Here is a 24628-nt window from a genome sequence, read left to right as displayed (position 1 = left end):
TCTGGCAAGTAATGCTCCTACTCTATCCGCCTCCGTGTGTACCATTTGTGCGTGCGATAGTCTACCACATGGAGACGCTCCAGTAGGTCTGCATATTCGATACGTGCCTCCTGCAGGCTCTGCAAGTCCGACGGGGAAGCCACAGCATCTCTTTCCAGAGAGCCCAAGAGTGACTCCTCGCTGGTTAGCTCATGAAGGATATTACGTCGTGGCTCCCACTAAAGAGATAATCACAGTTCCTCTCATTACCGCTTTAAATGTCTCCCATTCTAGGGTGTGGAGGCTGTTTTTGCATTAGTAGAGAAATATGTTTCAATAGTGATGGTCATATGTGCCCGAAAGGTGCCATTTTTCAGTGGTAGGGGATTACTTTTCCTCTTCTGGACAGGTGTAGGTACTCGCTCCCATGACAGTGAGTGCCACTAAGTTATGGTCTGATGGCGTTTTCCCTAAAAAGGTTGTATGAGTTATTTGTGGCATTAGTGTGAGGGAGCACAGGATGCGATGTATGCGGTTATGCAGTGTGTGTTTGTGTCGGTGTGTAAAATAAATATATTCGCCCATTCCGTCATTCATTTTTTTTTTTTTTTTGTAAACCTTTATTGGTACATAAAGCAGTTACAAACCCGGGCCTGAAACCATCACAGCCGGCCAGTAGTACAGAGTCGGTCGAAGCAAATCAATCAAGCCATAAGAGTGCAACAACCCGCCTCCCAAATGCCCCGTCGTAACTCAGGATATTATCGGTACCATATCGGCACCAGGATGAAAGAGGTTTCTTTTAGAATTTTAGGAAGGAACAGGATCTGATGCCATACAATCCAATAATACAAAAGCAAGGGGTTACTATAGCTCAGGATATTCACAGGCAGGACTACTGCAGGCGGGACGTTGGCGTTGACGCACCTTAAGGAGGGTAAACAATGAGCAATACAATTCGCCCCCCAATACAGATTTATGCCCGCTGCAACATAAAAACGTTATAGAAACATCCACCCCTGTAATCTGTACCACCAGGACGTATAGAGAGGAACCTATTAAACAATTCCCAAAAGAAGTAAAAAGGAGGAGAAATGAAAAAAAAAGGCCAAGAGACACAAAGAATAAGAAAGAGGCCCTAGGAACATAAAAGGAAAGAACAATAGTACCCCTCCCCTAACCCCCCACCCTGCACCTCTGCCAATGGCTACGGCCTCCCCCTTAACAGCGTGCCTGTCGCCCGGTGTACGGAACCCAAAATATAGAAGAAAGGGGAAATATAAAAGAAGGAAATATAAAAGAAAAAGACATATTGGGGGGTCCCCCAGTACAGGCTCCCGGCCCCCCCCCCGTAGCTTACAAGTATATCAGCGCTGTTGCAAAATATCCGAGGAACCCATCGAATCAGAACAGTAGTCGCCCCGCCAGCCCACCCAGTCACCCCCCTTTCAGCATCTGAGGAAAACAATCACCATTTTGTAACCCAGCCCCACCCGGCCTTTATCAGAAACGTGTCCCAGTCCGCACAAAGCGTAGCCAACAAAACACCTAGAGTACAATAGACAAGGATATCCAAAGAAGAGTAGGAGTTCTTGCAATACACCTGGACACGACACATTTCACAGCCGTTCACAGTCCACGACCGCCTCCCACGCAGCAAGACATAGTCTGGTTCAGGAAGAGTGAGCAGTTCAATTTATCTAGGTTGCGCGACGATGTCAGCCACAAGGGAGAGGGCAATAAAGGAGTCCCCACAAGCCTCACATCCGATGGAATCCCCGAACACTCCATGTGTCCATGGACCAAGTTCCATTCCGACGATGCCCTTTGCAACGATCGAGGAGACCCCACGCACCAACGTCCACTCAGCAGCAACATGTAGGGTCCCGTAAAGACACCCATCCGGGCCATACCACAGATTGTAGAGGGAGTCACTGGACAAAGGCACACGGTGAAAATATCGCATCAGGCTCTCTCATACTTCCACTTATGCCGGGGTCTAATCGCCACGCGAACCAAACCCACACGCTGTGCTGCCAAAACACGGGAGGGGGCTTCCGAACTCCGCACTCCTTTTGAAATGCGCATCGCCATCGCCTCGGGTGGGCAGGGTTCCGTGAGGGTATCACTACCAAATGGGGCGCACAGCATAAATGCCACCGGAGTTCACACCAGAGCCGCCATCATTTGTGCCATCCGGACGTCTCCCCGGTTGCACACGTTGTGATAGCCATCTCAAACTGCCCCCCGGAAGGTCTCATCTGCGCCACCCCGTGCGTCCGAACGACTCCAAATCGCCATGCAGCAATCGGCCCCGATCAGCCGAATCGCGGGATACAGACAGCAGCAAGCGGGTCGTACCAATCTCCAGCAGAGAGACAAAGAGCTGCGTCACACGTCCACATTTAGCAAGGCAGCATTCGGGTGGGTGGGGGGGGGGCCCGTCCGGCATGAGGGGACGGCACTCAGCAACGGACGCTAGGTTGTTGTTCAGGGTGGGTTCGAGCGCCCCCGCGGGTGACCGTTTTTTCCGGGCCGTTGTTGTTCCACTCACGGCCGGCTACAGTATCACGTGAGGTCCCGGCTCCGGGACCCGCGCAGGCCACACCGACCGGGAAGCATATCTCCGTCCCTGAAGCTCGGAGAGCCTCCGGAGTAACTCTCGGTGGGACAGGTCCTTCTCCGACATCCAGGAAAGTGTCAGCAGAGCTGCCCCGACAGCTAGATCCAGTAGCAAGGGGAGAGAGTCGACGGAGCCGGGAGCCCGGGCGGCCATCTTGGCCGCCGGCCTGGCTCCACCCCCAATTCCGTCATTCTTGCTGCGCCATGCATTCACCAGTGACCGACTGTGTACCCATGTTACTAGGGCCTTGGCCTGTCAGACCGTCGCAGCCCCTGGAAGCGGCGGTTGTAAGCGGTCTAATTGTGTGTCTAGCACTGCGTTGTAGTCTCCTCTACAAAATTGACCAGTCCGCTAGTACTGTACTGACTCTTGCCAAAAAAGCATCCTGGTCAGTGTTTGGGGCGTAAATGCTGCCTAATATCACATGCACTCCATCTAGTTGCCTCGTATCAAGGCGTACCTGCCCTTTCTATCTATGCGATGGTCCAGTACCTAAAATGGGACTCCTGCTCTTATCCACACCGCTGCTCCCCTCGCAAACAGAGTATGCAGTATGGTATAATTGTCCCTCCATTTTTGGTGAAATTTACAGGCCTCTGGTGTGTTCAGGTGTGTTTCTTGTAAGAATACTATCTGGGATTTACGCCTGCATAACTGAGCATGTATGCAGGGCTACTTATAAACTGAGATCATCCCCCTTACATTACATGTTGCAAAGTTATAGTGGTGTAATAAGGCCATACGCGTTAGAGTTGGTGTGGACAGTATGCCTCCCTGGCAGTTGCACATTGGGTTGTGTTAGTGTAGATTGGGAAAGTGCACCCGCTGCAGTCCTTAACATCATGAACAACGAAAACCCCAACACCGGATCCAACCTAAAAACTGTGTTCGACCAAAAATAAGTCTTAGAAGGCAACCGTTGCAAAACAATGCATGCATCCACCTGGGGGTTACATGACCTGCCTTAGTCATCTGTGTTTGCCAGCAGGACCTTTAGTTGTATCCCATACTGGTGGGCCACCGGACCCAAGACCAACCGATGAGCACCCATGATGATGAGGTATCTTAAAAAGTGGAATCCGTCCATCCATGTCAGTCATACTTAATCCTCAGAGTGATTGACCCCTGTCCTGCATGGTTATCAGAGCTTATGTGAGGTAAGTGTATATTGTGAGCTTTTTGCTATCAAGTGTCTTGGGGGAAGACTAGGGTGTTTAGACCATCGGGAGGTGACTGTCAGCCCAACATCTCCTGAGCTGTTTGTGTGGTTATTGATGGGAAGAGTGCAAGGCTGCTGCCAGAGTCTGTGTGCATCACTCCCTCTGATAATGATCCATCCCCAGTTGGGGACCCGGAGTCTCTCAAAGTGGCCACTGTCTGGAGCACCGTTCGCCTACTTTCCAACCTCTGTTTTGGGGTGGGCAGAGACTCGTATGGCATTGTTTGCCTCATTTGCACCATGGGTTGCGTGTCAGTGGCTGCCTGCGCTCCTCTAGAATTGTAAGATCCAGGAAATTGGCCTCAATGCAGGACCATGCCAACTCAAAGTCATCAAATAAGTGGCTCTTATGTTCATGGATGGCTTTGAGTCAGGCAGGAATGAAAAGTACGTACTTCAGGTTGAGATGCTGAAGGTGCTTTTTGACCCCCGAATAGGAGGCCCTTTGGCATTGTACTTGCATGTTATAATCCGGGAACAACATGATTCTTGCATTCTCATATAGTATAGGTGCGTGTTTGTGTGCTTTATGGTTACAGGGTGTCTCTGTCTCTAAAATTGAGTATCGGAGCCACAATTGTCCTCAGTGGTGCCCCTGGCTCCCGACTCCCAGTGGGGACCCCGTGTGCCCTTTCAACACTAAACATTGCAGTCAGACCCTCTAGAGACACTGTGGTGCGTAGCCACTGATCTATATATTGGGTGGGGTTATTTCCTTCACTATTTTCCGGCAGGCCAATTATTTTGATATTGTTTCTTCTTGCGCGCCCTTCAGTGTCTTCTGCCCGATTTTGCATGTGCCATGGTGTCATTTCAGATAGCGCCATTGAGTGGAGTTGGACTTTTTCTGATAATGTCTTGTGGTCTGCCCTCAAGAGGCAGATATCAGTAGTGAGATTGCCCAACTGTAGCTCCGGTACTATCCGGGTCTCCCTGTTTTTCTTTAGGATAACGTTGAACTTATCAATGGGGGGAGGATCCTGTGCAGGGGGTACAACGTCATCTCCAGTTATTGGGCAAGAGCCTTCTATTGAGCTGGTGTGCATCCCTGCAGAGGGGCCGTGGTCCACCTGTTTGTCTTTGGTACGGCCCATTTTGTGTCTTTGTTTCTGACTGAGTAGGTCTTCTATCAGGCACCCAGAAGCCTCTTTCAGGAACCGAAAGAAAGGAGGGGGATTTCCCTAGCAGCCCTCCTGCCTTGGCGTAGTCCCCACCGCAACACCATGCTAGCTGGGTGTTCAGTGTCTATTGTCTGTGCCACTTATGGGTTTGCAGGCACGGTGCCAAGATCTGTATTGGCGCTCCCTGCGGCCTACTTGCTGGGCTTTCCTATTTTCAGGCACACAAGCAATCTCCTTTCTTGTTAGGCCATCCCGGTCCGTATCCGGGAGAATACGGTGCCCTCAGCTGTAGGGAGCAGATCATATTAGTCTCTTCCTCTCCACTGGTAATGTTATGCAGAGGGCTGAGGAATGGTATCCTCTTATATTTTGTACACGCTGGGTCTCCTGTATATGTTACATGGCACTGCGTCTCTCTAGGCTAGAGACACTGTGTCTCGACTCTCCCGTGGTTCAGGCAGGTCCCCCAGCTGGCCACTGGTCCGCACGACCTCAGAACTCCTAGTAATCTCTGGTGTCATGTGGCACAGTTTCTTCTTCTAGGATAGGAGTCCCAGAGGCTCCGAGGACGAGGGGCCGCACTATGCCCAATGTTCACGCTTTGTTTCTCTTCGTGTCCCCTGCCTAGAAGGTGAGTCCGGGGAGGGCCCAGCCAATAGCAGATGCTGTTAAACTGTGGACAGGATGCCAAACTCCTACTGCGCCATCCGGCGTCGCCGCCTACCTCAGCCCCCTCTCACCTTGGATGCCAAAGTTCGGTTAGGCCAGTCTGATCTACAAGTATTGCAGCTGATGCCGCAGCGGAAGCAGACAGTAGTTCTAAGGGGTGGTGTCCCTCATGTCCTATACACCCGGAACCCCAGGCCTGTCTTCGTGGGTCCTGTTAGAGCGGCAGTCTCTAGCAGGAGGCGCTCCTCCTCAGGCCTTTGCTGATGTGCCCGATCCGGCCTGTCAGTCAGCTCTGTTTTCCCTGCAGATCCATTGAGCGCCTCCAGCAAGTCCAGCCCCACATACGGAGGCTCAGCAGGTAGCTGGGAACTATCTTGGCAGACCGCTACAGAGCCAGTAGCAGATGGCTCAGCTCCGACTCCAGAAAGCACCAGAGGGCCCCTCAGTTCTCCTCTCAGCCAGCACCGTCGGGCACCAACAGTCGGGTCCTGCCTCTGACCGATCTGTCAGGGGATCCCCCTGCGCCACCTTCCACCTGCTCCGATATCTGGCAGGAAGCAGTACGCAGCTCCGTGATCTTGTGGCCCGGTCAGTAGCGGGTGATTAATCTGGACGTTAGCCGGACCCAGAGTACCCACCAGACCCCTTTGTCTTCAGGTACGTTGGGCGCCAGCAGCGGCCCCACCACATTTGGCCCTCCACTGGCCGAGCCCAATCCGTGTTGGCGCCTCTGCTCATGTACTTGCAGGAGTCCTCATTAGGCCACAGCCAGCCCGCTAGCCTGATCAAAGGTAAGGGGAAGGGTGGATGGCTGGAAGGAACAGGGGATTCAACAAGATTTTCGGTCCAGGAGCAGCACTTCTAGGCGTCTGTCATCTTCAGCGGCTGTCCACGCCCCCCACACACACAATAGTGGGATTAGGTGGGCCTGGATGGGCCATTAGCTGGCAGGATGGAGGAGTGCCAAGCTGGGTACCGCCCCACTTGCAACTAAATAGGTTGTGCGCTGCCTTCACAAAAAGGACTTGTTATCACTGCATTGATCATGCAGCCAGCTTGGAAGTAGGGCAGGGGAGGCATTACACGTCAAGGACTTCAAAGGTAATTCTCTTGAAACTACTCCTACTTCAAAGAAGGCACCAGATATAAACATTGGACCCTCTGACCCACTCTTTAGTACACCTCTGGACCTATGGAAGACTCAAAAGGACTGCTGTGCTGCTCTACAAGAAGAACTTCTATTCTGCTGCTTGAGTGAAAGAACTGGATGTGCATCTCAAACCCAGGGCCACCAGAGTCCAAAGGATAGTTGGTTGGCCTCCTGATCAGAGCCTCTGGGACAGAAAAGTCTCCATCCACTTTGAGCCCAGCCCCTGGACTCTGTATGATGTGAGTTATGCCCCCACCAAGTGGTCTCACCCCAATCTCTGACCCTTGGAAGTTGGCCTGGAGGTGCATCTCCTCGCAGCTCTGGAACCACTGCAGTGTGACGCATCCTGACGCTGAACCTCGCATCGCAGCTTGCGTGGAACCACCACTGCCCGACGCTTCATTGACGCAGGCCATCGACACCATACTCGACGACAACACAGGACCCCACATCACAGCCTCGCAGCGCCTTGGAAAAGCTGTTGCATGGTGCATCCTCGGTGCGGGATCTCTCAACTCTCCGCAAGCCAGGATTAAATGTTCTTTGTTCAGCTGGTCTAACTTGGTCCCTGTATCCTGGCCGTGCTCCATCGCGGTTGGCCAGAACTTGTGACTTTGTCCTGGTCCAATGCAACCAGATTTGGAGCTTTGTGCTTCTAAGCACTGTTTCCACTTACAATTTTGAATTTGCACATCTCTGGTTCTACTTATTGGATTTTTTTTATTTTGAGCTAAAATATTTTATTAGAATTTACTTTGTCTTTCTTATTTGGTGTGTTATTTTTCTTGAGTTGTGTTTTCACGTTATTACTGTTTGATTTGCTGCATAAACAATATACACATTGCCTCTTAGGAAAGCCTGACTGCTTTTGTTCCAAGCTACCAGAGTGTTAAGCACAGGTTTGTTTGGGGTTTGCTGGTGTTACACCCTGGCAGAGATTGTGATGTGCTGTGTGGTGAGCAATCACATCACTACTTACGGCACTAGCCAATATGATATGCCACAAACAAAAACAACAAAAGTGCATTGGGGTAGAAAATCCTTTATACCAAAACACACCCACAACCAATAAGGATACATCCACATCACAAACAACATGAGGCAATGTATCATAAACCTGTCCAACAGTTTTCAGATCAGCAAAAAAGCCATCAAAATCCATGCTGAGATTATCTGTGTTGGGAAAAGGCATGCTACTACCCTAAAGAGATGAGTAAATATTCTGACCACACCTTTTCAATACTTAATCATATACCCGCTGATCAATTTTTAGTACATTGATACCTTACCAACTACCATGACCACAGATTATCCATTTTATTATGAATAGAATACCCATTCTTACAACACGAAGGTTACACATTCTTAGAGACTAACCAGAATAGAACATGGGAAACATCTTCATAGGACAAATAAGACTTTTTGGCCTGTGATGAAATCTTTGGAATCTTGTAGAACGCCACTCACACACATCCAACAGTCCAATTCCCAGGGGGTTGCAGTAATAACGGTCTAATAAATAATAATTATGCAGGTCACAATTGTTGCCCTCCCCCATCCAGCCTCTAACCACCACCCCTATTTCCCTCTCTTCACCCCATCCCCCACCTCCAGTGAGTGGCTGCAAATGCAAGGATGGAGGCTTGCAAGGTTCAGCAGACCTCTGTCCCTGCATTTGCTTTCCAGATCAGGAAATATATGTCCATTAAAGGCACAGTTGTTGCTTATATGTTTCCCACTAGGGAAAGTATTGGGGAAATCAGGCATTCCTATGGACCGCTACCTGCTCCCTTGAAGGCCGCTGATGTGATTCACAAATAGGAAGCTGTCCCAAGGGGATACCTTTTGTTTTTAGAATCCAATACCATGCAAGCTCGGGGTCAGTAACTTGTCATTGGTTCGCAACCGCAACACAAATCATTGACACATTTCCTTCCACATCAGAAATAGGATGGGGTGCTCTTTTGACTAACCCAACCCCCCCATTATGCATTACAGAACGCATCACAAAAGCTTTTTTCTGACTAGTCCGAGGATTTTTAGCGAATTACAGTGTTTGCGACTGCAAAAGGGTTTTGTTCACTGGACAATATCTGTGGTAGACTGTGCTCCTCAACAGCAGATAACACAAATAATAATGGTTTTAAGAGTCATGTATCTGTATTGCTGTCAACTGAAAACATGGGATCTCATCCTGGTTTCCGCACTTCATCAGCAATCCTGTGGGACTGGGCACATAGATTTGTCTCCTTGTGCCTTCATTTGTAAACTTGTTTACTGTAAACATGTATGCTGTAATATTAATTGGAATGTATTGTCATTATATTACCCCATTCATCACAGTCATCCTTACCATCTTTTGGTGTAACCATTCTCCCACCAAGGGCCTAAAGTACCACCTCCTTTATTTGTTAAATTATTTCTGGTAGAATGCCTCGGTAATAAACAAAATAAAACATTAGTATTACATTAAAAGTTGACTCGATCATGTTGGCAATTTTCATTTGGTTGCATTCTGGATTCAGCTTTAATTTATAAGAAATTTCCCTATAAATCGACCTTTTGTTTGATTTACGTGGAAACCTGGCTGAGAGTGCCCTGTAGAAATCGATTAGGAGTAGTCTAATGCAATATATAGGTGTAGTCTTTTGTATTTAAATGGATTATTATTTGAGACAGGAGAGCCATTACTTAATATTAGTTTTGCTTTATTTCCTGTGTTGCTGAAGAATGGCTTATTTGTAAAATCAAATGCTTGCCATTTCTGGTTGAGGAAGAATTCATAATAAAAGTAAACAGATTTGCATTTTTATACTGGCTAAAATTAAAAAGTTTCAAATCTTTCCTTATTGTTCACGGAGTTCCTTGAATGATGTACTCTAATAGCCTATGCCTTAAGTCTTCACAATCCATCCATATGAAGAAAATAACAGTCTCGATTGATTTAATGCTGCTGTTTGTGTTGGTTAGTCCTGTAGTTTTTGGTTTTATCCAGATTTATTTTAAATTTGCTTTCCATTATTGTTGTGGTGCTTTTAATGGTGTGGTTTACACCGCTGTAAATTAAGTGCCGAGTATATCATAACAAATACATATCTGTATACATGGATGCATGTGACTGATGCATGTTAATATTTATCCTTTAGATACAAAACAAATGCATTAGTCTGTTTGGCAGTGCGTTTTAATTATTAAAGTAGTACTTTTAGTTTGTTCTGAAGTTTATGTGAACTCAGATGTTTGCCTGCTCTTTTTTCATGCCTGCTGTTTAGTACTTGACAAGTAACCGATGTGGCAACTACGTGGATATTGGTGTGATGACAGCAGATCTACAGCGAATGTACAGGTGAGTGTTACTTCATATTATCTATTTCTGCAAACCCTGTGGTCTGGATTTCAATGACCTATTTAAAGGTGCCTGATTTACTCAATGTGACTTGAGGATGTGGTGTTTTACATCATTCTTATAAATGCCCTTGGGTGGCCTATAAAAGCTCTTAAGAAACTGTAGAGGTTCCTGTGGTATTTAATTCAGATCCTCATTCACTTTCAGCTCAAAGCTTAAAGATTATGATATTTTGACCATCATAGAAAGCTTTATTCGATCTTTCATAAATCAGATCATAAAAGCACATAATAAAATACATAAAAACAAGGTAAAAAAAAGTGTTACTAAAAGGTTTTACAAACCACAAGCAATAAAAGAATCCCCCCCTATTCATACATTAGCCACATGTTTCCTTTTCCGTATGCATGCCCACAAGAAGGATGCCACAGTGAGGCAAACTAAGGGGTTAGGTAATGATTTTAAAAAAAACAATGCAACTCGACATAAACGGATGTGATACCTCTTTAAAATTGGGATAATACATTTCTTTCTCTCCTGGGCATACAAACTGCAAAAAAAACCAAATGTAAATCATTTTGGGATGACTTAGAATCGCATGGGCACAGAGAAAAGTCTGAGTGCTTGAAACTTCTGGCCGGATAACCCAGCATCAATGGGATCAGGTTCACACGGAACCTCATCAAGACAAACACTGGTTTGGGAATGAGGCCTCTACTAAGTAAGAGAGCTCTCCCTCTCCCAATGAGGGGGTCAGTTGATACATCCGGACCATCTGAGCTCCATAGTTCCTCTCCCTTCGTTCATATTGGGCCCTCAAGTTAAAATTCTCAACAAGTCTACGCTTTTAAAACTTTTTGCATAAAATTGGGTCTTTTAATAGATTTACCAGACCTAAGGTCTTAAGTTTCCTCTCAACATAATTTAACCATCTACTCTTAGTGTTGTTTTCAAGTTTTAATAAATCGGTAATAATCCTTTGATTAAGGGGAACAGTACCTCTACGCCAGATTGATAGCCATAGCAGCAGTGGGGCCAGGCGAATTAGGTCGGTAATGTATGGAAGACCCAGTTCTATATGGGAGACATAATTTGAATATGACTGAGGCAGGGAGGCTAATGATTTAAAACATTTATTTTCTGTGGACTGTAGAGTGTCAATAGGGACCATCCCCCATACCCCTGCCCCGTAAGAGACACCTGGTACTGTTTTAGCGTGATAAGTCTTTTTTATAGGGTCAAGAGGTTTGGAGCCTAGCCTCTTATAAAATGATTTAGTGCCGCTAAACACCGATCCGTAACTATGACCCTGCCTTCCACCAGGTGTGTCCACGAAAGGTTGTTATCAAAAAGAACTCCCAGGTAAGGAAACCAGTTTACCACGTCAGTTTTTATAGAGTCCATATGAAAGTATGGGATTTTTTTCCTTTTTCCCTGCTCCTGCTACTAGTATAAAAGACTTTGCCTGGTTCACTTTAAGGCCCAAAGTATTCATAAAGGCCGCATAAGCTGTAATAAGGCGTTGAAGGCCCAGACCCTTTCTGCAAAGCAGTACGGCATCGTCGGCGGATACGTTGGGAATCAAAAGTAGGGACATCCAATGTTTCACCCATCAGCGCCTCCTCCACACCGTTTGTATAGATTGAAAAAAGAAACGGTGCGAGGACGCAGCCTTTGCTTACCCCTCTTAAGATGTTAAAGGGGCGAGTACACTCCCCATTCTTCCCATACCGAACTGTTGCAGAGGCTTGAGAATACAGTTGCCGGATGAAGTCAATCAGGGGATGTTCAATTCCCATCTCCGCCGTGATGTTTCCGAGCTTTGGGTAGGACACGCAGTCAAAAGCTGCAGATAAATCCATAAAGGCAAGATATAGCTTCCCACCCTTGGCTCTGGTAAATTTATCCATAATAAGGGAGAGGTTCAGGCACTGATCAACAGTGCCCTTCCCTTGTTGGACTCCATACTTGGTCTGCATTAGAGGATTCCTGTCTCAGGCCCAGTGTTCTAGCCTGGACAGGAGGAGACGACCCATCATTTTAGCTGTTGTATCTATAAGAGATATGGGTCTATAGTTTTTTGGATTCCCCTTGTCTCCCTTCTTGTGGATGGGGACTATTACACTCGTCCTCCATGAGGGTAATGGGCCTATTTCCGCAATCTTATTAAATAAATTTGTCAGCACGGGGACCAAAGGTCATAATCCATCTGAAAAAAATCTATGGGAACCTCGTCCGGACCAGGTGCTTTTCCCTTGCCGCCAGCCTCTAAACTACGCTTTACCTCTAAGGGAGAGAACACTAATTTATCCTGAGAAATGGGCCCTATTGGGTTATAGGTACTGGGCAGGGTATCAGTAAGGGAAAAGATACTTGAATAATGTATGACCCAATCTTCTTCAACTATATGGGACTCTAGCGTAGGTTCTCCTTGCATCTTAAAGTAGGAGGCATTAATCGCACCACAAAACTTTTAACTATTTCCTCTCTCTGAGATCCCCTTTAGTCTCGTCCATATCTCCTCTTTTAATACCTTTTCCCTCGACCTTGTAGCCATTTTGAACTCCTTGCGCAATGATTCAATTAATAGCGTGTCTGTAGGTTGGGCCCTGAGAGCAATTGCCAGCGCCTTTCTTGATTTCGAACAGGAAGTATCCAACCAACCCTTTGGCCTTTTAGGTTTACTGCGTGTTAACGCGCTACTTATGTTTTCTAGGATTTTCATGAACCCTAGTAGCATTACGGAGGGAGAAATAGTCAGATCCAAGCAAGTTTTAATACTATCAAGAGAGTTGGACACCATTTAAAGAAGAAATTTAGAGCTCTCAATCCGGGCCACTTCAGCTGGTAACCATTTCTTCCCGCTATAAGTGGTGGGTCATCACCCTGTTCGTGGAGACATATCTAGTGACAGATCAAACATCACAGGTTAAAATAGCATGGTCTCTAAAAGTTGTAAATTGAGCATCGGTGTTGGAACAGAGCTCCTTAAAAGGGTTTGAGACCAGGACTTTGCCTGGTTCACTTTAAGGCCCAAAGTATTCATTAAGGCCGCATAAGCTGTAATAAGGCGTTGAAGGCCCAGACCCGTTCTGCAAAGCAGTACGGCATCGTCGGCGAATGCCAAAATGGGGATACGTCGGGAATCAAAAGTAGGGACATTCAATGTTTCACCCACCAGCGCCTCCTCCACACCGTTTGTATAGATTGAAAAAAGAAACGGTGCGAGGACGCAGCCTTTGCTTACCCCTCTTAAGATGTTAAGGGGGCGAGTACACTCCCCATTCTTCCCATATCAATTGTTGTTTCATAAGCAGACCCTCGAAAGGTTTTCAGCAGGGAGTCAAAGAGGCAAGAATGCTTATTCACAATTACCAGATTCCTGGCTGATAATGTTCGATTTTGGCTGTTACCGTAGGTAGAGTGGGAGAAATGAGATATCGGATTACCCATAAGGTCCACCAGACCACATACATTCTCTAAATTATATTTACAGGGATGAATGTTAAAATCTCCCAGCCATATGACATGTTCCTTTAACCTTGGTAATATTTTGCCCAATTCCCTGTTTACTTCATCTACAGCCAGGTGCATGTTAGCCCCGAAGTTATTATTTTAGAAATAAATTAAAAGCCAGATGCCTTGTTTAGCCAACTCAAGAATGAGGATGTGAAAACACTGGCTCTTGTCTACAAACTGCTTTATTTTCAGGGCCAACGTTTTGGGAATCCGTGTTAACAAGCCCCCCTTTGACCTCCCTGATGACGACGGAACGGCCCTAGTTTGAAAAGTACGATAGCCATTTAAAAAAAAAATGCGTCTGTTGCCCAGGTCTCTTGAAAGGAGATTATATCGCAACTCTGCCAAATTCTTACCCACTGATCATTTCCCAACTTATTTGTTATACCTGCTACGTTCCAGGATGCTAACAAGTAAGTGCTAGCTTCTCCTGACTTCTGCAGAGACGCTCTAGGAGGCTCAATGATGTCAACTGGTGCAAACTGTAATAGGGAAGGGCCCTCTGATGGCCTTGGGGGCAGTCAGTCACAGGTCCATTCCTGAGAGTGGGGTAAATCTATTTGAGGTAGATATGCCCAAATTTCCTAGGGAATTTACCATGGAAATAAAAATTGTATGGCCATTTTTTTTGTATAATGTCCTCTTAGTTCCAGATCTCTATAAGGGGGAGGAGTATAAAAATGACTCAAGGGGAGGGCTACACTCTGGGAGTTTCTAGATGGAACACTGTGTACCTGTGACAAAAGCAATCTTGGTATTGATGAATTATTAAAATTAAGTACTACAGAATCGCCTTCCAGATTTTTTGGGAGACGAGCCAACCCACCGGACCCTTCTTGCCATAATAATATGATTAGCCAGGGGTGATCCCCCCCCCCCGCCCCCCATCCAGCCTGTTGTGTGGGTAGTCAGCCAATGAAGAGATTTATGAACTAGCTGGATTGTGGATTCAAACTGACCTTCCCTCAGGATGGGAACGTTACCTAAGTACAAGGGGAGCCGCTGCCGGTGGTAAATGGATCGGTTCCAACCTGGTATTAGCCAGGCCCTCAATGTTTTCCCCCTGGTTTAATGTGACAGCATTGGCCCCCGCGTTTTTATTTAGGTATGAATTACAGACGGGTTTATCCGAGATATTGCTAGCAACAGGGGGGGGAATAGTTACAAGTTAAGTCAAATTGGAAGAGTTGCCAGTCTTTTGCACTGAGCTAGTTAGGTCCTGCAAAGCAAGGGATGGCGCAAGAGTACTCAGGTTCGTATGTTGCAGGTTTCCTGAGCCTTTTCTCTGTGTGTCCTTTGCCAATCAACCATTCTCCCAGTGGAGTTTAATGCCCGAGTGTGACCCTGCGGGCCCTGGGCCTCTAGTTTGGCCAGTCTCTCTTCGATTTCAGATAACTTCAGCTGCAAGGGACTTAATGACGCAATAACCAGGGTCTCCATTTGTTTCCAAAATTCTTCACCAACCAGCTGGGAGGGCATTGTTACCTCGTCAGAGGCCAAGGGAATAGGATTTTGCCCCTGTGCGAGATCTCTGTGCACTTTAGATTTAATGGATCGGGGACCTTTCCTTGGGTTAGTTTTAGGTTTTTGTACAACAGCGCCCCTCCTTCGTGTAACTGGAGGTTCACTCATAATATCATCATTGTGTGATTTGGAAACCTTGTTCATTAATCCCACAATGGGCCCATTTGGAGTATCTGGAGGGACAGAGGGGACCGAGTCTGGGAGAGGGGGAAAACGAGGGGAGAGTTATACCAGCAGTAGAAGAAGGTTGTGGGTTACTGGCCGAATTGGATATCCCCAATGAAGAGCGTCTCTGGGACATGAGCGAGTCTAGTGAAAGTCGCCGTTCAGTTAGCTGAATCTCGTGGGTAAGCATTGATTCTGCTCGCATAATGAAGGCATCCAGAGTTCCCGCTACTCCAGTACGGTTGGGACGGCCCTTGCGCTTACTCATTTTTAGGTCTCGCCTGACCCAGCGCATGCACTGGTCTGACGAGACTTATTGAGAGGGCTCCAAAAAGTGCTACCAGGCCAGCCTAGAGCTACAGTGCATGTGCGCGGGCGCGCGTGCCGCGCTTTACCGCAATTACTTGCACGGCCGCTTTGATGTTTGATCGTGATTCCGATCACTTTAATTTTCGCGGCCGCATGGCCGCTTTGCATAGCCGCTTTGCATAGCCAATAGGTCTCGCTTTTGGGACCTTATAAGTATTTAGTTATGCAACTGTTGCATGGCTAAACACTTATAAGGTCCCAAAGGCGAGACCTATTGGCTATGCCAATGCTTTTTGGTATTGAGTTTGAGTAAATGAGTAACCTACAGGAGCGTTAATCACTGTGTAAATTAAGAGGAAAAAAGTCAATACCACAGTACCTGAGAGTTGAAGGCGCCCTCTCTGATGGACCAGCTGTTAGAGGGGTGCCTAGCCCAGCCTCCTTCTGGCGTGGGCGGGCCTACCCTTGACCCGGGCGCGTCCCGCACCTCGGGCCGGTGAGGTTATGTACGCGGGCTCGCGGAGGGAATACTGTGAGCTGTAGTGCCTTCCAAACGTGCTCCCCGTAGTTCAGCCCGTGAGCAAAAGGCTGTGTCCTTAGACAGAGATACTGCTGTAATGCCCTCAGATTGTGCTCCCCCAGTTCAGCCCGTGAGCAGAAGGCTGTGTCCCAGAGGAGTGTGCAGCTACTTTGACCAATAAGTAGTTGTGCAACAGTTCTCAGTTTTAAAGTCATTCCTCGCACAAAAAAGCACAAAGACAGACTGGAAATGCTCCATGCAAATACTGATACATAGGGTCACTCAGGGTCCTCCTTCAAAGCAGTAGAGGCTGTCACCAATAACAATAGCTTGTGTTTGATACCGCAACATGCCACTCTTCTACCCTTTCTAAGTGCTATAAATAACAGGTAATCTTATTGCCCAATGAAATTTGCCATGCCCTGTTGCACATTATTGACTCAGAGGCATGCAGAAATGAAATATCAACCTCAATGCATTTTTACATACATATAACATTGCCTCGTCGGCACAATCAGAAGAGTACAGTATCAACACATGCATGGAGCAGAAACAACGGTACAAACAAGTACATTAACATTGAATTTAAAACGTAAGTGCACATGAACACAAACATGCAGGTATTCCTAATCGGCTTCTGTGAGCAACACAAACAGGTCAGCAAGCGTGTACTCCTGAAAGAAAACTGCTGCCATGCCAGAGTGCACACATTTAAACAATTGCAACCAGACTTGCTAGTTTTTTTAAAAAAGAATTCACCAAACAAATTCAAAATTCAAATTCAAAACAAGCTTTATTCAGTGCAAAATATACCACCGAAAAAGAAAATATACAGTCAAATTTAAGACAGCAAAAGTTCATACTCCATAAATACATCCGGGTACAGTACACGTTTACATGATATATAGTGCAAATGAGCAAAATGACCTATGTCTTTTGTATGCAAAAAGTGCTAGTGCATATCCCGATATAGGGTACAGTACAGAATAATCAGAATGGCCTGTATCATATATGTACAGAAAGTGCATTGTGCTATCATATGTCCCAATAAACAATACATAAAGTAACTACATAATCTATAGCAAATAAATACAAATAGTGCAAGGTATTGTTAAATTTCCCGGTATAATACACAGGACATAATGGACAAAGAAACCTCCATCATGTAGAAACGTAAAGTGCATTGTGCTATTGTAAATCCTAATGGGCAATACATGAAATAACTACATACACTCTTCTGGCTTATCATGTAACAGTGCTTCTAGATATGAGTAAATCTTTCTTCTTCTTGTTACCATTAGTATTGAATTTAAAAAGTTAAAAGTTTAAAAATTGATTTATTCTTTAAATATGATTTTTTAAAAAGCATTCTGCATCTGTGCATAGCGAACGCAGCAATTATATAAAAGAAGAGAAATAGTCGAAGGTTTTGACTCTCTCTAGCTGGGTTCCATCTAAAATAAGGCTAGTTCTAAACTGTTTACAAGGATTAAAAGCCATAAACTTCGTTTTTGCAGTGTTTATCTTGAGGCCACGAGTTGTACAAAAGAGATGGAATCGGTCTAGTAACTTCTGTAGGCCAGCTGGAGTTTTGGAGATGAGCCGTGTATCATCGGCAAATAGGAGGGTCGCGATTTTATCACCAGCCAAGGTGGGTGCGTCGGCAGGATCTTTCCCCAAAAAATCAACCACCCCATTCACATACAATGAGAATAGGGTGGGAGCCATGACGCACCCCTGGCGGACCCCCCTACTGACAATGATCCTATCAGTAACTTGGCCCTGGGCGCCCCATCTTACACGAGCGTAATTATTCTCGTGTAAGGAGATCAATAAATTTAAAACTTGTGACGGGTGCCCATTTCTGCCAGAACTGACCACAAGTTCCCCCTGGGTACCAAATCAAACGCGGTCTTGAGGTCAATGAAGGCAAGATATAAACTGCCCCTACCAATCACTACCACTTTCCAGTAGAGGAGGAGCAACCGAAACACCTGATCAATAGTCCCGGTATTCCTTCTGAACCCCGCTTGATATTGGGAGATGATGCTACCATCATGTATCCAATCCTGAATCCTGTGTAGGAGAACCCTGCCAACCACCTTTTGGATGACATCTATCAGGCTTATAGGCCTGTAGTTGGCAGGGTCCTCCTTGTCCCCTTTTTTATATATAGGAACTACTTCGGCTCCTTTCCAGGAGTCTGGGACCGGTGCGCCCTTTGCAATTGAGTTGAGCATACGTAAGTGCACATGAACACAAACATGCAGGTATTCCTAATCGGCTTCTGTGAGCAACACAAACAGGTCAGCAAGCGTGTACTCCTGAAAGAAAACTGCCGCCATGCCAGATCGCACACATTTAACCAGACTTGCTAGTTTTTTTAAAAAAGAATTCACCAAACATATTTTTGATCAACTCATAATAACAGTCTGGGTTGCATGGCTCGTGCTCACAATGATGGAGGGAGAAAGTATATTTTATTTTTTTGGTGACACTATCCAAATCTTTTACCCGGGGGCTGCGTGAAAGATGGGGCCCTGACCGATTTCCCATTAAGTCCATGCCTTAAAACGACTGCGGCTAAGCAGTTCATATTGTTACTTTGGAGCTTCACCACATCCACTCCTGTAGTAATGTAGTTGTGCAGGATATGGTGGGTTTTGAGGATAGTGAAATTAGCACAAGTGGCAGAGCGCAAAGACCAATTCTTCTGAAAGATATGGAAACCAGTGTTGACACTCTTGGCGCAAAACCATGGATAACCTACATTTCCAAAGCACCTTAGTTTGCCTAATACACTTGATCAGGTGGTGGAAGTTAGAGAATTGATCACCCTGTATGGAGGACTGGAAACCATCATAGAGAACTGGCGAAGAAGAGAATGGCCTCGTTGAGGATGGAGCCTTGGAGCAAAGTGGGGGGAGAGTTTTGTTTGGGATGGTTTAGGAAGGGTAATTGTTTAGGTTGGGCGATATTGCTCTGATTTAAGGTTTGTGGAGTAACAAACAAGCCATTACGCAGTGGTAATGGTGATCTTTATTATTGAAACATTTTCATAAAAAGTATTCAAACTTAAAAACAGTTTTAGCTACTGAGGGGGGTGGGCGTGGGGGATGAGCATGGGATCTTGCATATTGTTTACATCATAGTTTTCCAAGTTACCTTAATACATTTCCAGTAAAACAGACTGGGTTTGTATGCATTTGATTTGAAGGGTAGCCACTGTTGATGGATCAGGGTATGTAGTCCGATTTCTTAGAGCTAAACGTTGGTGTAGATTGTACCATGCTCTTCTGGAAGGTGACCTACATATTATGCTGAAATGAAATGTTAAGACGTGGTTGAGAAAATAGAACATTGCTCTCTATTTGGGGAGAGATTTGACACTTTTAAATAATAAGTTCTACGCAAAAGCATTTAGTTCCCTTTTGATAACACTTGCATCTTCATTCCATTGCATCGTCTTCCATCTGGACCTTGCATGACTTTTCTGAACGTTAAATTGAGAGACGTCATTGGCTACATCTGTCATATTCTTTCACGACATTGTGGATTAGAAATGAAACCCTGGCCATTGCCTTTGACCTCTCCTCTGCCACAATGAGTTGATGCATTTCAACACATATAGAGAACACCTAAGAGGGGATTCTTGTAAGCAGCATTTCATCACAAGAGGCTGCTCTGTCATCAAGTGTGGTTAGTCCCAAATTGTCTAGTGGTTACTGAACTCTTCCTGCATCCATGCCCAATGCATGCTGGGATGCTTGACATTTTTTTAAAGACTATTTCATTCTCAGATTGTGCTGATAGTCCCATTATAATGTGAAAATTAACTCTGTCTTACAAAAAAACGCTTGCTCTGCAACTGGGCCTTTTAAATCTTCCCCTTTCAATTGACAGCAGACCTTATGGTTGACCAAACTGCTGCAAATAACCAATATCAAACAAGTGGTGGAGAACTGATCTAATTGCAACACAAGGGAGAAGAAATTAGGGAGTAAAGATTACATCCCAAGCCCATAGTAGACCACAGGGAGTGATGACTTAAAACAAGGGTCATTCATTGCATTCTCTCCTTTTGTTGGTTGGAGATTGGTAGCTCTGTGTGAACCAGCATTTCATTCCGAAACTTTCTGCAGTTGATTGGAAAATCCCTGCTTTAGGATCAAGGCCGAGAACTTGAGGAAAGCTAGAATGAAAGAGAGGGTTTAAGTATTCCTGTGAAAGTAAATGAAACAGCAACATAGTAAAGTATAATTTGTGTTCTGTATATAAATAAATTGGAGGAACCAAATGCGCTGTCTGCTTCTTCTGTTGACCCCCTCATAGTCACATAAAACAAGACTACTGTTTTTCCCGTACATTCTAGACTCCTACTGAATTTGATGTCCAAGAATTTAGAAACTTGAGTTAATGAAAGTTGTGTACTCAACTGGTGATGCGTGTGTAAATTCGGCCTAGGTGGGGAACTCCGCTCGCGGAGTTTTCCACACTCCGCGGAGCGCGTGGAGTTCTGAAAAACTCTGCTCCGCAGAGTGCAGTTTTCCCCTCGCTAGCGTGAGATTTCTCAACGCAGGCAGTCGTGACCGCTCGCATTGATGAACCATCCATTCGCATTGCGGAAGCTGCCGCTTGAGTATAAAATGTACTCGAGTGGCAGAAAGAAGCAGTGCCCTCTTGGCATGGTGCCATTCACACTAATTTTCCAGCGTGAAACAAACACCCGGCACAGAAAGTCAGCACGAATGGCCCGACCTTACACACTCTGCCGCTTGCAGAACACAGCTTAGCGCAGCAGAGTTTTTGGTCACTTTGCGGAGTTCTGCGTAGTGACCACCACCCAGGCTTTGTGTAAATGGTATTTGTATAAATAGTGATACTGTTTCTGCCTTCAATCAAAAGTTGGCTGAACTATTTCCTAGTTATTGGTCAAAACACAAGAAGCCAAATACCCCTTAGAATGGAGAGCTTACTCTAGTTTTGTCTTTCACCCTTTTCTTTTTACAGTTTTTGTATTCTCTTCTGTTCTTGTCTAGTAAGTAGTTATTTAGTACTCTCTCAATGTTAGATGCGACAAAACAATTTACTTAACTAGTAATAAATTATGTGCTAACTAATAGCAAACCTCAATTGATCAATGCATACCACCTCTGCTTTCCTGTTCTTCAGTGTAGATTTGTGCATATTCTTCTGCTTAGAAAAACTAGAAACTGGTTTGATGGTAACTTGCATGGCTTAAAAACTGCTGTGTTAGTGTGAAGGAGCATGCACATGACACCGGTAAGTATATTAAAGAAGGATATCCATTGGGGCTGAAATCAAGGGGATCCTTTTCATTACTGAGTTAGTACTGTGTACTGTGGTCTCTTTATTGACACTTGTTTACTTGACTGAAGTGTGCTTCTTCTTTTCAGTGTGGATTACGGTCGCAGGAAAAGAAATGCTTTCAAGATACAAGTGGAAAAAGGTAACCTGATTAGAGGTCTGCTGGTGGACTTGTTTTAATCACACCACTGACGCCTGTTGTATACGATTGATTGGCAATCATATTCAGCAGTTGTTGTAAAAGTTAATAAATTGAGGACTACTGAAGCATCTGCTTCCCTTTTTACAGCCATCATCGATTGTAGTTATTGTAATTATTTTTTCTCCATGTGCTTTGTTTTTCGTCTTTAGTGTTCCAGGTGATCAGCAGTGAAAAGCAACCCATAGATTTAGCTCTTCTAGAAGATGATCACCTTTCGAAGCGAGCACGTCAAGGAGGTGAAAGCCACGGGTAAGTGGGTATGGCTTGTAGATATTGGTCTGGAAATGACCAACGGGGAAAGTGTTTCTATTTCAATAAAGCTGAACCCCTCCACTTCTGCTGCAAGAGGGTACAGCACACTTGACAATAGGCGCTGTACTAACAGTAGGTCTTATTTGTGCTGGTGTCTCTCAACCCACTTGCCCCGGTGACATTTTAATTGATAGTTCGAACAGTGGACATTATTCTCCTGAGTGGCTGTATATTTTACTCCACCATGTCTGAATTATCTTTTTTATGTTTAATAAAAAAAGATTATCAAAAGATTGACATTTTAAAAGGTATGCAAGTATTACATTGACCTAAAGCATGTTATATGGACTTGGGTTTAAGATACATTTGCTCTTTATTTTCAAATTTCTATCCTGTAAGGTGTTACTGAAAACGTGCAGGGACCCCTAGAGAGGCACACCTCTGCCCCTCTTGGGTGATATTCATGTGACTAAGATCAGCTATGTACCAACGAGGATGGATAGTTAGTCCTATGGGACGGAAGCCTCTGCCTTTGATATTGGTATTGATTAAAATACATATTTATTGCAATTGATGTACAAGAATCGGCTGGATTTGTGTGCGCGGCCTTTCCTACTGGACTGATCGGGTGGAACGCTACAGATGTTCCTGTTGTGAATTTAGGCACTTAGCATTCCTACTAGGCTCTTCCTGGGTAGGAGGAATTGACGAATCAAGCATTTCTTGTGCTGCTGTATAATCCTGTCCTTCACTCAGTACTTTTATATTCTCCATGTTCCTTTTTAAGGATGTTCTAATCTAGATGGTATAGTCATTTCCTTCTTCTCTTACAAGGCTTTTATTTTAATGTTTTGACCCCTTTCCTAATCTTATTTATTACTATATGTTGTTTGACTTCCATAAAAAATAAAGAAGGGATGTCATCCCTCAGTTTACACATAGCAGGCAGGCTCGAGTAGGTGAGTAGGATCAAATAGGCTCAGGATTTCAGAGTTGTGCCTATGCTTATATAGATAGTGAAATGTAGAGAGTACAGAAAAAAAGCCAAAAAGTTGTGTTTTCTTTTAAAATTCTTTTGCCATATTCTGTTTTAGGAATCCGTAGAGGAAATTCTGTTCAGTTAGGAAACCAGATGGTTCCTTAGACCAACATAATAACCAAAGTACCTCTTGATTTTAGGCATACATGTGAGTTTAGGGTATTCGGCATTGGAAATGTCTTTAACTGATGCAGGGCTTCTGCCAGAATCTTTAGGAAGTTTTCAAGGGTATCAGACATTTCTTTGGACACAGCTTAGATTTTTGCTCTTGTTTTTGTTAGTCGGTGTTTGTCTCTAATACTTCCCAACCAGAGAGCAGTCTTTACACAACCTAGGGCCAGATTCTATTCTTTTGCACTTCAGAATGGAAATTCTTGCAAATAGCAAGGTGGAGGCTGGTTGAAGCTTACTGTGGGTGTTACTGCAACTACGCCTCATAATCAAGTAGATTGTGCCAAGCTCTATAATCTCTTTGGGTAAAGTATGGTCCTGGCATGCTTCTCCTGAAAAGAATATTACCCATATGCCAACTGCTGTGTGTAACTAAAAATAAAACTACTGTGGCCAGAAAAACTGTAGTAACCTTTTTCCATTGTCCAAGTACCAATATAATTTTGGGGCCAAAGAGGATTTTTTTCCCTGGAAGCAGGACATAGTTGATTGAAGTACAGTAGTGTAACAATTATTTTTGAATTGTGTAATTAGTACATCGGATGACAGCTGGTGCTTGCGATCTAAAATAGCAAATAAGTGGTATTATAATTAAAGAACAGATTGGCTTTTTCAGTGCAAGGCTTTCCATCTGTGTCATGGTATTCACATTGTACGAACATCTTTCCCTATAAGGATATCCTCATTTGTCTTCATTTTCTTTCTTCATGCTGTGCCCCTTTCCAATAGCTGTATATCATAACATGACCCTGATTTAACTTATCATTTTTTAATATTGGCAAGAAAACAACTGCACTCTCATGGGTCAGGTGCCTATTTATAACCTGCAACTATATTTGCTATTTTTTTATACCTCTGTTCATTGTTGTATATATAAGAACGGAAATACAATATTTAACAATGAAACTGTGCAGCGGAAAGGTGGGACTCATTACCATGTACACACGAAGAGCCTTGGGCCTTATAGAAACAAAAGTGGTGCCCGTTAAGGGCAGTTCCCTCAGTGCGCATCCCTGCATCTGGAAGACATTGGTCCCCCAATCCTGTGATGTTTACTTCATTTGTAAATTGTACTTTCCGCCCTTGTGTATTAATCTATGCCTCTTAACCACACATTGAAGGAAGAGGGATTGGCTCGTCTCTAAAAACTTGCTATTTCTCTTTTGGTTATTAAAAATACAATTACCCGCCGGGTATCTCTGCCCTCTAGTGTTTACCCACCCCACCATGAGCCCCAACAACACCACTTTACTGACCCAAGTCAGGCGGGATATACAAAATATCAGCTAGGGTGGAGTGTATTTTAACCATATAATTTTTGATAATAAGGCAATCCCTAATAATGATAGAAAAAATCTGCCTGCGTCCCCACAGCATCTGTATGTGGAGCTCTTTTCCCTACCCATCCTCTAGAGCCTGTCTGGACTATAGTAAATCATGTGAAAAGAATACAATGAGTTTAGTCTTAGATTGGAGGGGGTGTCGAGTGCAC

At 44.9% G+C, this 24628-nt stretch overlaps 1 protein-coding gene across 1 annotated transcript in view; it reads left to right on the top strand.

Annotated features, from left to right (window-relative positions):
• NVL (nuclear VCP like) overlaps positions 1 to 24628 on the top strand; it is a 444777-nt gene that overhangs the window by 27761 nt on the left and 392388 nt on the right. Inside the window, exons 2-4 of the mRNA XM_085612998.1 lie at positions 10034 to 10107; positions 21562 to 21614; positions 21824 to 21923. Coding sequence (XP_085469124.1) covers positions 10034 to 10107; positions 21562 to 21614; positions 21824 to 21923 — 227 coding nt within the window. The remainder of the gene's footprint in view (positions 1 to 10033; positions 10108 to 21561; positions 21615 to 21823; positions 21924 to 24628) is intronic.

This window comes from Triturus cristatus, chromosome 6 (assembly GCF_964204655.1).
Source record: "Triturus cristatus chromosome 6, aTriCri1.1, whole genome shotgun sequence".
NCBI classification, from domain to species: Eukaryota; Metazoa; Chordata; class Amphibia; order Caudata; family Salamandridae; genus Triturus; species Triturus cristatus.
Note: the sequence above shows the minus strand (reverse complement) of the source record. Positions and strands in the feature narration are given on the sequence as shown.